The sequence below is a fragment of the Otolemur garnettii genome, unplaced genomic scaffold (genome assembly GCF_000181295.1).
Source record: "Otolemur garnettii isolate 467f Iridium unplaced genomic scaffold, OtoGar3 scaffold00018, whole genome shotgun sequence".
In the NCBI taxonomy this organism is placed as follows: Eukaryota; Metazoa; Chordata; class Mammalia; order Primates; family Galagidae; genus Otolemur; species Otolemur garnettii.
The window spans coordinates 16,184,545-16,201,383 of NW_003852413.1; the positions used below are offsets into that span (position 1 = coordinate 16,184,545).

Below are 16,839 nucleotides of genomic sequence, written 5' to 3' on the forward strand. Positions count from 1 at the left end.
AGGTTGCTGTGAGCTGTGTGACACCACGGCACTCTACCCATTCTACTGAGGGCACCAAAGTAAGACTCTTGTCTCTACCAAAAAAAAAAAAAAAAGAAAAATCTAAAGGCTAAGGCCAGGTGTAGGGCTCATGCCTATAACCCCAGAACTCTGGGAGGCCAAGGCAGGTGGATTGTCTGAGCTCACAGGTTCGAGACCAGTCTGAGCACGAGACCCTGTCTCTAAAAATAGTTAGCCATTGTGGTGGGTGCCTGTAGTCCCAGCTACTTGGGAGGCTGAGGCAAGAGGATTTCTTGAGCTCAGGAGTTTGAGGTTGCTGTGAGCTATAGGGGCACAGCACTCTACTGGGGGGCAAGAAAGTGAGACTCTGTTTCCCCCCCCCCCAATAAATCTAAAGGCAAAAAGCTGGGCATAGTGGCTCGCACCTGTTATCCTAACACTTTGGGAGGCCAAAGCAAGAAGATTGCTTGAGGCCAAAATTTTGAGCACTTGATCAAGAGTGAGATCCTATCTCTACAAAAAATAGAAAACTGGCTCAGTGCCTGTAGCTCAATGGTTAGGGCATTGGCCACATACACTGGGGCTGGCGGATTCAAACCCAGTCAGGCCTGCTAAACAACAATGACAACTACAACAAAAAAATATCTGGGCATTAGTGGCGCAGGTACCTGTAGTTCCAGGTACTTGGCTAAGCCTAAGGCAGGAGAATCGCTTAAGCCCAAGAGTTTGAGGTTGCTGTGAGCTTTGATGTCACAACACTCTACTGAGGGTGACAAAGGGAGACTCTGTCCAAAAGAAAAATTAGCTGGTGTAGTGGCATGTGCCTATAGACCACTGGTTCTCAACCTTTTTAATGCCGCACCCCTTTAATACAGTTCCTCATGTTGTGGTGACCCCCCAACTGTAAAATTATTTTCATTGCTACTTCATAACTGTAATTTTGCTACTGTTATGAATCGTAATGTAAATATCTGATATGCAGTATGTATTTAGGCAACCACTCTGAAAGGGTTGTTCAACTCCCAAAGTGGTGGCGACCCATGGGTTGAGAACCACTGCTATAGACCCAGTTACTTAGAAGGCTGAAGCACGATGATCACTTGAACATAGAACTTTAAGGCTGCAGTGAGCTATGATGGACGATGCCACCACACCCTAGCACAGGTGACAGAGTGAGATCCTGTCCCAAATAAATAAATAAATAAATAAATTCTAAATGCTGGGACAAGAAAGTAAATTTAACAGCCAGCACAAGCATAAATTTGTAAAAGAAAAAGTTATGGCAAGAGGTTGGAAAGCAGGTGAAGGGAATCATGAAGGTCTTACAGCAGAGTTCTTCACACTTGAATGTACATATGAATTATCTGAGACCTTATTAAATTGAGATTCTGATTAGGTAGATCTGGAGTGGGGCTCAGAGCTTGAATTTCTAACAAGCTCCCAGGTGATGCTGATGCTGCTGTTACATGGGCTACACTTTGAATAGCTAGGTCTAAGAGCTAAGTCATAATTTGCAAGCAATGGATATGAACCTTAGATGTCCGTTAAAACTGCCTGTGGAGCCTCTGATACCTCAGATCAAGTATAACAGAACATCTAGGGATGGCGGCCCAAACCATGATTTTTTTTTTTTTGCAGTTTTTGGCTGGGGATGGGGTTGAACCTGCCACTTCCAGCATATGGGGCTGGTGCTCGTGGCTCAAGGAGGTGGCAGATTCAAACCCAGCCCCAGCCAAAAACTGCAAAAAATAAAAATAAAAAATGATATTTTTAAAATCTCTGTAAGTGACTGTAATATTCAGCCAAGGTTTGAAAATCTCAATTTAAGGGGACAATGGGGAAAGGTATGATAAACAATGAAGTTGCAAGGGTTCAGGAAACATTAAGACTCAGAAGTGGGAAAGAAAAGGAGTACTAAGGCGGGACTATACCTGAAAATAAAAGGGGACAGTGGTAGAGTGAAAGGAGGAAAGTGCGTAGCTAGCAGAATATTCTAAAAACATCGGATTCTTACAACTCTGAGAGGTCCAGAGTAGTTATCTGGTATCGCCCATCTACTCTGTGGAAACTTAAGAGTGACTTGCTTGGGTGAGGCAATAAATAGTAACTGGAAGGTGGTGTTTGACCATTCTATTAAAACATCACTAAAGAACTCGGGACAGTGACATGCTGTGGCTGACACAAACGTTATGAAAAATTACCAGGGAACCAGGTGCATAAAAATTTGCAGTAAAAGTTTACCCAGAAATTATCTCAGTAAAAGATTTGATGATATGACACAAAAAGAGTAAGTGGATTACTATACACGGGGAAAAGGCAAGGAGAGGGGTTACTTTAGTTTGGAATATGGGAACTTAAGTAAGAGATGGTACTCTGGATCACCAAGAGCATCCTGTCCAGTCCTGTTTTTTATTTTGAGACAGAGCCTTACTTTGTCCCCTATGGTAGACTGCCATAGCATTACAGCTCACAGCAACCTCAAAGCTTTGTGCTTAAGCGATTCTCTCTTTTTTTTTTTTCTTCTGAGACAAGAGTCTCACTGTGTCACCCTCGGTAGAGTGTCATGGTGTCTTATCTCATAGCAAACTCAAACTCTTAGGCTTAAGTGCTTAAGTGATTCTTTTGCCTCAGCCTCCCAAGTAGCTGGGACTACAGGCACCCACCACAACACCCAGCTATTTTTTTGTTGCAGTTGTCACTGTTTTCTTAGCTGGCCCTGGGCTGGGTTCGAACCTGCCAGCCTCAGTGTATGTGGCTGGCACTGTACCCATTGAGCTATGGGCGCCACCTTAAGTGAGTCTCTTCCTTCAGCATCCCAAGTAGCTGGGACTACAGGCACCCGCCATAATGCCCAGCTATATTTTAGAGACGAGGTCTCACTCTGGATCAGGCTGGTCTCCAACTCATGAGCTCAGGCAATCCACCTCCTTCAGCCTCCCAGAGCGCTAGGAACACAGGAGTGAGCCAACTCGCCTGGCCATCAGTCCGCTGTTTTAATTGTGGTGCCAAGAGGTATGTGCACAGAAGACCATGATAGTTATGATAGTTGCAGAGGCATCTAAGGTGATTTATCTAAATTTATATCCTTACTATCCGTGAATCTATGAAGGAAAAATAATCTTTTAAAGCCATATAACTTCAGAATAATAGATACCATACTTATCAAATTATTTTATAATATTATATAATTTCCTTTTTGCTCTAAGATAATCTCCAATATTCAAGAAATTCATCCAAATTAAGATTAAGTGGATAAATCTATGTTTTCATTATCAATACTTCTGGGGGTTTTTTTATTTTTGTTTAAGACAAGAGTCTCACTCTATTGCCCTGGCTAGAATGCAATATCATCATCATAGCTCACTACAGCCTCAGACTCCTGGCTCAAGCAATCCTCCTGTCTCAGGCTCCTAGAGTGCTAGGATCAAAGGCATGAGCCACTGTGCCCAGTCTAATTATCTACACTCTTTGAAGACTGTGATTGAATATATGTTTAGGCTGTCTTTCCTGACTATAAAGTCCTAAGAGTTTTACACTATTCCTATACAAAAGTGACCCTGACCCCTTCAAAATTTTGTCTACTCTTGAGTTTTTTCTAGCTCAGAATAGAATGATACAGTCTTTCAAAAGTTTTCATCATGGGGCGACGCCCATAGCTCAGTCAGCAGGGTGCCGGCCACATATACCAAGGGTGGCGGGTTCGAACCTGGCCTGGGACAGCTAAAACAACAATGACAACTGCCAAAAAAAAAAAAAAATAGCTGGGCGTGTGGCCAGTGCCTGTAGTCCTAGCTACTTAGGGAGGCTGAGGCAAGAAAACTGCCTAAGCCCAAGAGTTGGAGGTTGCTGTGAGCTGTGATGCCACAGCACTCTACCCAGGGTGACAGCTTGAGACTCTGTTTCAAAAAAAGAAAATTTTCCTCATGGACATTATACTTTCTGTTCTGCTTTTAATGACATCCAGCTAAGGAGGAACCTGGATGAGGTTCTGCAAGGGCAACATGATCTCTCTTTCCTAATCAGATGGTAGCTGATTAGGTACTGGAATGCAAGTCAGAACATCGAGATTGCAGACCAGTTCTATCACTATGTACTGCCTCACCTAAGCTAGTCACTCTAAGTTTCCCTAAGTGTAGATGGGAGATAACAGATGCCTGCTCTACACCCCTCAGAACTGTAAGAATTGAATGACAGAGGGAAGCACCTTTTCATGAATGGTGTTGTTATTTTTAATAGGGGCCAGACAGAAGCTATTCTGCCTAATAAGTTTGTTTTATCTTCCTACATTTGTCCCATTATTTTAGGACTAAAAATAATTACCCTTTATGTTATTCTTGATATTTTGAAATTAAATTATAGGCAAGACAGTACCAAACTTGCGGATGGGAAACTTGGGAAGTAGACAACATTTTGATAAGAAGATTAGAAGTTTACTTTTGTCAGAGAGAATCTGAGGTAACCAAAGGAAGGAGCTGAGTGTTTAGTTTATATTGTTTTCAGATAAAAGTAAGAAAAGAATGTTACACTCAAGATTACATTTTGAGGTTCAACCTCCGTAGCACAGTCATTACAGCACTGGCCACATACACCAAGGATGGCGGGTTCAAACCTGGCCCAGGTCAGCTAAACAACTGTAACAAAAAAATAGCCATGCACTCTGGCAGGCGCCTGTAGTCCCAGCTACTTGGGAGGGTGAGGTAAGAGAATTGCTTAAGCCCAAGAGTTGGAGGTTGCTGTTAGCTGTGACACCACTGCACTCTACCAAGGGAGAAATGGTAAGACTGTCTCAAAAAAAAAAAAAAAAAAGATTATTTTTTGATAGTGGAAAATCTGAGACTACAAAGTCACAAGGTCAAGACCAGAAAGATAAACTGAAGAGCTGGATATACACATGTATAGAGAAGAAGTCTTTAATAGGAATAAGCTGAGTTGACACTTCAAGGAAGAGGCCTAAGGCAGTAAAAATTATTAAAGGAGACAACAAAGTATCTTTGACAGTAAAAACCAAGGCTAGAGAAAGACTTTTCAAACAGAGGCAGTTCACCAAAATCCTGGAGTTCTTAAGTTAAGAACTATTTTGAGACCTAACACATGGCCATAGAGTGTGGTGGGAAACTACATACCTATATTCTTTGGCAAGGAATAAAGACAGAAGAAAGATTAGGAACTGTTACAGAAGGATCAGAAAAATGCAAAGAAAAGAAGAAGACAACATGACTCAAAACAGGAATAAGAAGGAACTTAAAGGAAGAGGTAGCAACAAAAGGTCAATGAGGCAATTGCTAAAAATGGAGGAAACTCAAAATATAGAAACAAAGTGGCTGACAGCAGGAGATGAAGACCAGGTACTATGATATTCTGGAGCAGTGTACTTTAAGTGTGGTCTTTGGGCTGGTGCCAGTCAACAAACAACAGTATACTGCTCTTCACCCAGGTAAGTACAGAAATAAAGAGTAACTTTTAAAGAACTTTACAGCAATTTGACAGGGACTTTATGACTATTGAATCTAATAACAGAAATGGTAGGATGACTAAGAATGTCTTTAAAAAAAAAAAGATAACTAGAAAAAAGATACATTTATAATAGAGAAGACCAAAAGGAAATCTAAAGATAAGAAGCAAAAGCTGCTCCAAGTGAGAAAAAATCAGCAAAATCTCTAGAAACAGGAAAAATCAGAGTGAAAGGACACCCCCAAAAGAAAATAATAACTCCATTACCATTAAAAATGAACCAAAATGAGAATACTGAAATGACTGATAAAGAATTCTGAATAGAGATTGTAAGGAAGCTCAATGTAATATAAGAGAAAACAGAAACCCAACACAAATAAACAAGAAAAACAATGCAGGAAATGAATAAAGAAGTCAAATTATTTTTTAAAAATTAGCAGAGGCTGGGAACAGTGGTTCATGCCTGTAATCCTATCACTCTAGGAGGCTGAGGTGTGTGGATCACTGGAGCTCAGGAGCTCAAGACCAGCCTCAGCAAAGTGAGACCTCATCTCTAATAAAAAATTGAAAAACTAGCCAGGTGTTGTGGTGCATGGCTGTCATCTCAGCTACTCAGGAGGCTGAGACAAGAAAATTACTTGAACCCAAGGGTTTGACATTGCTGCGAGCTATGACACCCCAGCACTCAACCTCAGAGCCACTGAGTGAGACTCTGTCTCAAAAATACATAAATAAAGAAGAAAAAGGAAAAAAAGTTAGCATAGCTTCTAGAGACGAAAAATTCATTCAGAGAAATACAAAACACAGGCCAGGCACAGTGGCTGATATCTATCATCCCAACACTTTGGGAGGCCAAGGCCAGTGGATTGCTTGAGCTTAGAAGTTCTAGACCAGCCTGAGTGAGAGCTAGACTCCATCTTAAAAAAAAAAAAAAAAAGGACATGTATATACACACATACACACATATACAGGGCACAGTGGTTACAGCGCCATATACACTGAGGCTAGGGGATTCAAACCCAGCCTGGGCCAGCTAAACAACAATGACAACTGCAACAAAAAATAGCCAGGCATTGTGGCAGGCACCTGTAGTCACAGCTATTTGAGAGGCTGAAGTAAGAGAATTGCTTAAGCCCAGGAGTTTGAGGTTGCTGTGAGCTGTGATGCAATGGCACTCTACTGAGGGCGACATAGTGAGACTTTGTCTCAAAAAAAAAAAAAAAAAATAGCCAGGCATTATGGTAGGTACCTTTAGTCTCAGCTACTCAGGAGGCTGAGGCAAGAGGATCACTTGAGCCTAAAAAGAGAAATACAAAACACAGGGAAAGCCTTAAGAGTAGGCTAACCGGGTTCGGCGCCTGTGGCTCACGTGGCTAAGGCGCCAACCACATATACCTAAGGTGGCGGGTTCAAATCCAGCCCAGGCCCGCCAAACAACAGTAGCAGCTGCAACCAAAAAATAGCCAGGCGTCATAGTGGGCACATGTGGTCCCAGCTACTTGGGAGGCAGAGGCAGGAGACTCACTTGAGCCCAGGAGTTGGAGGTTGCTGTGAGCTGGGATGCCACGACACTCTACCCAGGGGGACAGCTTGAAGCTTTGTCTCAAAAAAAAAAAAAAGAGTAGGCTAACTCAGGCAGAAGAAAGGATCTCAGAGCTTAAAGACAACACTTTTGAATTAAGTAAGTCAGTCAAAGAGAAAGAAGAAATAAGAGGAACAAACAATGCATAGAAAAATATGGGCTCATGTAAATGGGCCTAACATAAGAATCACAGGTACCTCTGAGGCTGAATAAGAAAATACACAAGGGCTGGAAAATCTATTACAGGGAAGGGGGAGGAGAGGATGGGTAAATTCACACCTGTTGGGTACAACGCACACTATCTGAGTGATTGGCACACTTATAACTTTGACTAAAACTGTACAAAAGCAATTTATGTAACCAAAATGACTGAACCCCTATAATATTCTGAAATAAAGGGGAAAAAAAGAGAGAAGACCACTTCTCATGCACAGAAAACGTTTTATTTTATTTTTTTTCCTTTGAGACAGATTCTCACTCTGTTGCCCTGGGTAGAGTGTCATGGCGTCATAGCTCACAGCAACCTCAAATCCGTGGATTTAAGATATCCTCTTGCCTCAGCCTTCCAAGCAGCTGGAACCACAGGCATCCACCACAACCCCTGGCTAGCTTTTTTTTCTATTTTTAGTAAAGACAGGGTCTCCCTTTTGCCCAGGCTGGTCTTGAACTCCTGAGCTCAAGCAATCTACCTGCCACTCCCTAAGTGCTAGGATTATAGGCATTAGGCACCACACCTGACACACAGGGAACTTCCATAATACTGTAGTCCTCCTTTATCCATGGTTTTGCTTTCTGAGGTTTCAGTTACCCATGGTCAACCACAGCCCAAAAATATTCAATGAAATATTCCAGAAATAAATAATCCCTAAGTTTTAAATCTAGCACTTTTCTGAATAGCATGATAAAATTTTACACCATCCTGCTTCATCCTGCTTGGGAATCCTCCTTTGCCAGCAGATCCGTGCTATCTACACTATCAACCATTAGTCACTTAGTAGCCATGACAGTTACCAGACTGACCGTCACAGTAACCCAGTGCATGTGTTTAAGTAACTCTTATTTTACTTAACAATAGTTCCAAAATGCAAGAGTAGTGGTGCTGGCACTTCAGATATGCCAAAGAGAAGGTATAAAGTACTTCCTTTAGTGAAAAGGTAAAAATTCTCAATTTCAAAAAGGAAAGAAAAAGTCATATGCTGAAGCTGCTAAGATCTACATTAAAAACAAATCTTCCATCCATGAAATTGTAAAGAAGAATAAAGAATTCTGTGCTATTCTTGCTGCCACTCCTCAAATCACAAGAGTTATAGCCTCAATGTGTGATAAGTGCTTAGTTAAAATGGAAAAGGCATTAAATTTGTAGTGGAAGACATGAACAGAAACATTTTCCAATTAATGACAAATGGGTTCAGATATCCACTCGGGTTCTTAAAATGTATCCCCCTCTGATAAGGGGAAACTGCCATATTGGAAAATGTCTTCTTTATTCCTAGCTGCATTCCCTATGCCTCTCCTTAATCAACAGGACAACTCAGCCCCATGTCTCTTTAGAAAATAAATGTTCAGCATGAGTACAATTCCACCTAGACTCTGTTCTGATAAAGTTCTCATGCAGCCATGTCAGCTGTCCACAAGCCATAAAGAAAGGAAAATGTACCAAGAAACCTTCAAAAACATGCATCTGAAGAAAAGGTAGAGGAATTGGTAACTAGAAGATAGGTACAAACTGCAAACATTCTTGTAAAATGTAGGCCCTCTAGGGATTCTTCAGGAAAAGAAACTGCATGGGGATAATTTCCCACTTCTGCTTATTTGTTTGTTTGTTTAGAGATGGGGTCTTTCTACATTCCTATTGCCCAGGCTAGTCTCCAACTCCTGGCCTCAATCAATCATTCCACCTTGGCCTCCTAAAGTGGTAAGACTACTGTACCTGGCCTTTTACATTTTCTTTTTAATTCCCCACTTTTGATGGCTCCTGTATATTGGCTCCTGTAAGGTTAAGCAGCAGCTAGTAACTTACCAGGCCCATGGCCCTTTGTTCCACTGAACAGAAGGAAAAGTTTTTTCTTATATGTGTTTCAAGGAAAAGGTAAGGGTGCTAAGGAGTTCTAGGGGTTGGGTTTACAAAGCATAATGCCTCATACCCTGCACCCCCAACTTGCTGAGGCCCAAATCTAATTGAAAATACAAACTCTGTCTCAAAAAAACAAAAAAAACAAAAAAGAATCCGTTACTCCAAAGCATCAAATCCCAAACAGAAACAGCACCCATGTTTCTTCCCAATATAGAGAAAAAGAATATTTTCCTTTATCATAAAGTATTTTTCTTCTTTTACATTGTAAACCAAATAACCTTTAGTTGCAACATAAACACTCAGTTGCTTCAGGGAGGCAAGGCAAGTTCTTGAAGGTAAGCAAGATATATCTTTAGCTGCCAGGCCACAAAAGGGGCAACTTACATGGTTTCTGTCCTGGGACAGCAGCAATATCCTAAGGCTTTTCATGCTTGAGCTTCTATCCAAAATGTCAATTGCTTTATCAAGGTCATCTTGGTTTTTCAGCAAGATGGAGAGCTGTGACACAAGATACAAAAAAAGAAAATCATTTAAGGGTATAATGTAAGTCTATGTCAATGCTTCAGTTTGCAAAAATAAACAAAAAATAAAAAGTTTGAAGGAAAACAATCTCACTAGATATTATGGGGTCTAAAGAGATTTAGCGAAAACCATAGAGATATTTTTTTCTCTAAGTGTACAATTCAATAATTTCTAGTAATTCTATACAGTTGTGCAACTATCACCACAATCCAATTTTAAAACATTTCTATCACTCCAAAAGGATCTCTTGTGCTCATTTATACACTCCCCCTTTCCACATCCAGCCCCAGGCAACCACTAGTCTATTTTCTGTTTCTATAGATTTGCCTTTTCTGAACATTTCATATAAATGGAATCATACAATTCATACATATTCACTTCAGTTCCTAAATATTCAGTCTTTTGCATCTAGCTTCTTTCACTTAGCTTAAAATTTTTGAGTTCATCTATGCTGTAGTATATCTTAATACTCTGTTTCAAGATATTTTCTGAGAAAAGCTTCCTCTTTAAAAATATCCTTTACTCCAGGCTAGGCGCGGTGGTTCATACCTGTAATCCTAAGCACTCTGGGAGGCTGAGGCGGATGAAATGCCTGAGTTTACAGGTTTGAGACCAACCTGAGCAAGAGTGAGATTCCCCTCTAAAAATAGTCAGGCATTATAGTAGGTGCCCGTAGTCCCAGCTAGTTGGGAGGCTGAGGAAAGAGAATCACTTAAGCACAGGAGTTTGAAGTTGCTGTGAGCTATGACATCACAGCACTCTACTGAGGGTGACAAAGTGAGACTCTGTCTCAAAAAAAAAAAAAAAATTTGTTGCTCCAAAAGCATCAAATCCCAAACAGAAACAGTGCCCATGTTTCTTCCCAAATAAAACCTTCTGGCATCAACAGAATAAGCAGAAAAGGCACAGGAAGAGCACAGAGAAGGACAGAGAATGAAAACTGCTATTCAGGCTGGGTGCAGTGGCTCATGGCTGTAATCCTACCACTTTGGGAGGCTGAGGCAACATTGAGACCAGCCTGAACAAGAGTAAGACATTGTGTCTACTACAAATAGAAAAAGCTATCTGGGCACCTATAGTTCCAGCTACTGAGGAAGACTAAGGCAAGGGGATTGCTTGAGCCCAAGAGACTGAGGTTGCTGTGAGTTATGGTGATACCATGGTACTCTACCCAGAGTGACAGAGTAAGACTCTGGGTCAAAAAACAAAGAAAACTGTTACTCAAATAAGAACACAAATTTGGACCACATAGCAGGGTTTAATATCTTTGTGTTTAAGGCCAAAGCCAAGGACTACAATCTGAAAACTATCTCCTCTGTTTTCACTCTACTGAGTAAAGAAAAAGTCCTTGATGGTATTTTTAAAACTTACTCACTTTTGGTGTAAGGATATATGGCACAGCTCCTGGGTGTGAGACACAAGTATAATAGGGAGACTTTACCTAACAAATGCAAACACTGTAATCTAATTGTTTATACCCTCAGATTAATCTAAAATGAAAAAAAAATCTTACTGTTAAAAGCAGAGGATGTTATAAGTATTCAGTATTAAAAGATGCAAAAGTATGCTATGCCTTGGACATAACAAATGTCAGATGTTATATATGTATGGCAAACACAAAATCAAACAATGTCCAATTAATCTATTCAGTTCCCAGTTTATAATAAATACAAAGAGATGAGAACTCTATTATTATTATTATTTTTTTTTTTTGAGACAGAGTCTCAAGCTGTCACTCTCCGTAGCTGGGACCACAGGCACCCACCACAACATCCGGCTACTTTTTGTTGCAGTTGTCATTGTTGTTTAGCTGGCCCAGGCTAGGTTCGAACCCACTAGCCACGGTGTATGTGGCCAGTGCCATAACCACTGTGCTATGGGCGCTGAGCCTCTATTATTTTTATTTTATTTTATTTCATTTCATTTTTTGAGACAGAGTCTCACTATGTCACCCTCAGTAGAGTGCTATGGCATCACAGCTCACAGCAACCTCTAACTCTTGGGCTTAAGTGATTCTCTTGCCTCAGCCTCCCAAGTAGCTGGGATTACAGGTGCCTGCCACGATGTCCCCCTATTTTTTGTTGCAGTTGTCATTGTTGTTTAGCTGACCCAGGCCAGGTTTGATCCTGCTAGCCTCAGTGCACGTGGCCAGCGCTTAACCACTGTGCTATGGGTACCAAGCCGGAGATGAGAACTCTAAATGCAAATTTATGAAAAATAGTAAGAACACAGTATGTATTTAAAATAAAATCTCAAAACTATTTATAGAATGGGATAATGTTCTGCAAATCATATCATAATGAGAAAGAATTCCTTCCTGGGTTGCTGTGAGTTATGGTGATACCATGGTACTCTACCCAGGGTGAGATGTTAGGAGTAAAAGTAGGAGTAAAAGTAGGAGATGTTAGGGTGAAAGTAGGAGTAAATAAGAACAGTAGGGAGAGGATGTAGACAAATGGTTCATTAGGTATTAACTTTTAACAACCACGCCACAATTTTGCAAGTAAGATAAGCATCTAATACACAGAATTATAAAGAACTGTTACAATTCAATAATAAAAAAGAACCTAATATTTTAAATGAATAAAGGATTTGAATAGACATTTGCCCAAAATAGATCTATAAATGGCCAATAAGCACATGAAAAATGCTCAACATAATCAGTCATTAGGGAAATGCATATCAAACCCACAGTGACATACTACTTTACACCTAATAGGATGGCTATTCAGAAAAAAAAAAAAAAGAAGAAGAAAGAAATCATAAGTGTTGGCAAGGATACTGGAGAACCTGCAACCCTCACACATTGCTAGTAGAACTGTTAAATGGTGCAACCATTATAGAAAAGTTGGGCAGTTCCTGAAAAAGTTAAACTAAGTTATCATAGGACCCAGTAAGTCTACTCCTAGTATATACCTTACAAACTGAAAGCATATGTTCGTATAAAAACTGGTACACAAATGTTCACAGTAGCATTATTTGTAATTGCTAAAAAGTGAAAACCAAGCCAAATGTCCATGCTACAACAAAAATGATTCTTGAAAACATATGCTTAATGAAAAAAACCCAGACACAGGCCACATTATTCCATTTACATGAAATGTTCAGAACAGGCAATCCAGAGACAGACAGTAGATAAATGGTTACCTGGAGCTGGGGAGAGGGGAGAATGAAGAGTGACTACTAATGGGTACAGAGTCTCCATGGGATGATGAAAATGTTCTGGAAATAGTGGTGTTGGTTGCACAAATCTGTGAATATACTAAAAACCACTAAATTTTATACTTTAAAAGGGTAATTTTATGGTAGGTAAATTATACCTGAGTAAAACTATTATTACAAAATATAGACAAAATGGGGCGGTGTCTGTAGCTCAATGGGTAAGGCACCAGCCACATACACCAAGGCTGGTGAGTTCGAACCTAGCCTGGGCCAGCTAAAATGACAACTGAAACAAAAAAACAGCCGGGTGTTGTGGCGGGCGCCTGCAGTCCCAGCTACTAGGGAGGCTGAGGCAACAGAATCACTTAAGTCCAAGAATTTGAGGTTGCTGTGAGCTGTATCACCATGGCACTCTACTGAGGAAGGATTTTAAATTAATAAAATGTCAACTAGTCCACTTCTGATCACTAACATTAGTAGTGCATGGAAAGACACATATGATCTAAAAGAATTAAAAGAATTATTTATAATTGGCTTTAGAATATCTGCATAAAGCTTCAAATAAGGTAGTTTCTAATATTCTAGGCAGTCACTTTGTTGGCAAAACAGTTTTAAAAATGGGTTTAGGGACATCTAGAATTCTTTTTTTTTTAGATAGAGTCTCACTATGTTGCCCTTGGTAGAGTGTCGTGGCGTCACAGCTAACAGCAACCTCAAACTTTTAGGCTTAAGCAATCCTCATGCCTCAGCCTCCCAAGAAGCTGGGACTACAGGCGTCTGCCATAACACCTGGCTATTTTTTGTTGCAGGTGTCATTGTTGTTTAGCTGGCCCAGGCTGGGTTTGAACCCTTCAGCCCTGGTGTATGTGGCTGGTGCTGTAACCACTGAGCTGTGGGCGCCTAGACACCTACAGATTTCAATCCTAAACTATGAATGAAAATTCTAACTCTTCATCAAATAAAATAAAACTACACAATAAGAGTATGACTCTCAAAGAGTCACAATGCTGCCCAGTTTTCTTGTCTCGTACCCGTAACTCAATTCTCTCAAGGTACACACTCTCTGCTCTGCATAAATATACACTGCCTTTAAAACTAACACAAAGCACCAGCCTAAGCTGAGTGTAGTCTTAGTAATTTCTTGAAGCAGAGAAAGCAGCTGAGTAGTTGATACTTCAGAAGAATTCTTTTCTGGGTTATTTTCAAAGTAGGAATAAACAAGCACTGTTGGGGTAGAGTAAGGGGGGAGTTAAAGAAATCACTGGAGTGGCTCGGCGCCGATAGCTCAACCGGCTAAGGCGCCAGCCACGTACACCTAAGGTGGTGGGTTCGAATCCCCAGCCCGGACCCGCCAAACAACAATGATGGCTGCAACCAAAAAATAGCCGGGCGTTGTGGCGGGCGCCTGTGGTCCCAGCTACTTGGGAGGCGGAGGCAAGAGACTCGCTTGAGCCCAGGAGTTGGAGGTTGCTGTGAGCTGTAATGCCATGGTACTCTACCCAGGGGAAAGCTTGAGGCTCTGTCTCAAAAAAAAAAAAAAAAAAAGAAAAAGAAATCATTGGAGTAGTTGCTAACTTTTGAAATAAATAAGCTCTAATTAGGAGTTAAACTCTGAAAGAGGAATCCAGCATTCATGAGTAATAGGAGATCTACTCACTGGTTTTACACACCTCTCCATCCCCTGCTGAACCCTCTGCTTCCTATTAAGGCTATGCTGGAGGGAAAAAAAAAAGATATCCCTAAAAATGTAAAGGAAACACCTAACCCTGGTATTACATGTGATTCCATCTTGGAACATTAGAGCTACCTGCCTGAATGAGGAGGGAGAATGGAAATGGATATGTAATTTCCCATGTAATAAATAAGAGAAATCCCAGAATGTTTGGAATTCAGAAGAAAAAGGGCTTTAGAAAATGAAAACCTGAAGACATCATCAAAGGAACAAATTTAAAAAGACTCAGTTAAACGGAGAGAAGAAAAGCACGTATCCCTCTTGTTCCTGCCCCACCCATCTACTTTCTCACCTCATTGTTCATATAATGTAGATCAAGAGGTTGCCCAAATACTGTTGTCACCTTGTGCTCCACATCTTCATATCTCACAGGCCGGGTGAATGCTATAATTCTGGAAAGGAACAGAAGAGTTGGTTAATTGCATATTTAAAATGCAGAGTTTAGAAAGTTATGGCCTGAGTATATGCTCCCTTTTTTCTCAGCATAGATACCCTTTTTGCTTTCACTTAGTTTGTCTTTCTCTCCATTCTTTTTCTTTCTTATCTTCCTTTACCTTTTCACCCTTCTTTAATCTGAGAAATGCTCTCAGATTGAGCACTCACAACCATTGCTCAATGCCAACTATGAGTTCAGCAAAAAGCTGCCAATGATAGTATAATTTATGCCAATGATAGTAAACATAATTTTAAAATTACTTTTCAAATTCTGTTATATACTGATTTTTCTCTAGATTAATCAGGAGCGTCCAACCTATTTCTTTTCTGCTGTATTTTGGAAAAATATAAGTTGTCTTGGGCCACACATTAAATACACAAACACTAATGACAGCTGATGAGCAAAGAAAAGGTGGTGCATACTTTTTGCAATATCTGGCAGCACAGATAAGCAAAACAGTTCTCAAATAATCTGCATTCAGCCTGCACCACAGGTTGACATCCCATAAATCTTTCACCCATTACCAAATACTTTTGTTAAGAAACAAGCTAGAGGGCAGCGCCTGTGACTCAGTGGGTAGGGCGCCGGCCCCATATACCAAGGATGGCGAGTTCAAGCCCAGCCCCGGCCAAACTGCAACAAAAAAATAGCTGGGTGTTTTGGCGGGTGCCTGTAGTCCCAGCTACTCGGGAGGCTGAGGCAAGAGAATCACCTAAGCTCAGGAGTTGAAGGTTGCTGTGAGCTGTGTGACGCCACAGCACTCTACTGAGGGTGATAAAGTGAGACTCTGTCTCTACAAAAAAAGAAAGAAACAAGCTAGGAAACCTAAAGACTAGAACAGCAGTCCTGAAAACATGGTCTCAATTCCTAAGATATTCAACTGCAGGACTTGAAAGGTCTTTTCCATTATTCATTTCTGAAATGTCACAGGAATCTCAATACTGATTATCTTCAGAATTAAGATTTCCTTACCACAGAGTCATACGAATTCCTCTTAAGGTGGTAATATGCCTGATCAGTTTTCTTAACCAGTGACACATCTAGTCATGTAAGTAGTATTGGTATTAAAGCCCTTCTGGAGGACTCATTAGGTCAGTTCAAAGAACTGTCCAAAGAGGTAAAATGTGATTGGTTATTAGATACTCCAGAAAATTAAAAATTGGGGATTAGATGAAATAAGACTGGCAAAAAAAGTTGATAATGTTGAAGCTGGGTTTCAGTGTAATTCTCTATTTGTATGTGGTTGAAATTTTCATGATAAAAAGTTTTAATGGCTCAGTGCCTGTAGCTCAGTGAGTAGGGCACCAGTCACATACACCAAGGCTGGCAGGTTAGAGCCCAGCCTGGGCCTGCTAAGCAACAATGACAACTGCAACCAAAAACAGCTGGTTAGTCCCCCTATAGTCCCAGCTACTTGGGAGGCTGAGGCAAGAGAATCGCTTAAGCCCAAGAGTTTGAGGTTGCTGTGAGCTATGATCCACAGCACTCTACCCAGGGTAACACAGTCACACTCTGTCTCAAAAAAAAAAAATGTTTTAATGAATGTACTAGGTTGAACTATATGAAACTGTTGATAGTCAATCATTTCTGACATACAAAAGCAGCAATACAGGTTCAACCCAACACTCTAAAAATTAAATGACCAAAACACAAATAAGCAAAGAGACAAATGAGACAAAACAACATCAAAAAGAAACTCACACATTCACACACATGTGCATTCATAAAAGAAAATATTTAATTTTTAAAAATCTTAGGTACAGGGCGGCGCCTGTGGCTCAAAGGAGTAGGGCGCCAGCCTCAATATACTGGAGGTGGCAAGTTCAAACCTGGCCCCCAGCCAAAAACTGCAAAAAAAAAAAAATCTTGGGTACAGGGAA

General features: G+C 40.6%; 1 protein-coding gene across 1 annotated transcript in view; it reads right to left on the reverse strand.

Annotated features, from left to right (window-relative positions):
- MAP3K3 (mitogen-activated protein kinase kinase kinase 3) overlaps positions 1-16,839 on the reverse strand; it is an 80,061-nt gene that overhangs the window by 29,497 nt on the left and 33,725 nt on the right. Inside the window, exons 5-6 of the mRNA XM_023511221.1 lie at positions 14,816-14,915; positions 9,488-9,605 (exon numbers count right to left, since the gene is read on the reverse strand). Of these exons, the coding sequence (XP_023366989.1) occupies positions 9,488-9,605; positions 14,816-14,915 (218 nt within the window). The remainder of the gene's footprint in view (positions 1-9,487; positions 9,606-14,815; positions 14,916-16,839) is intronic.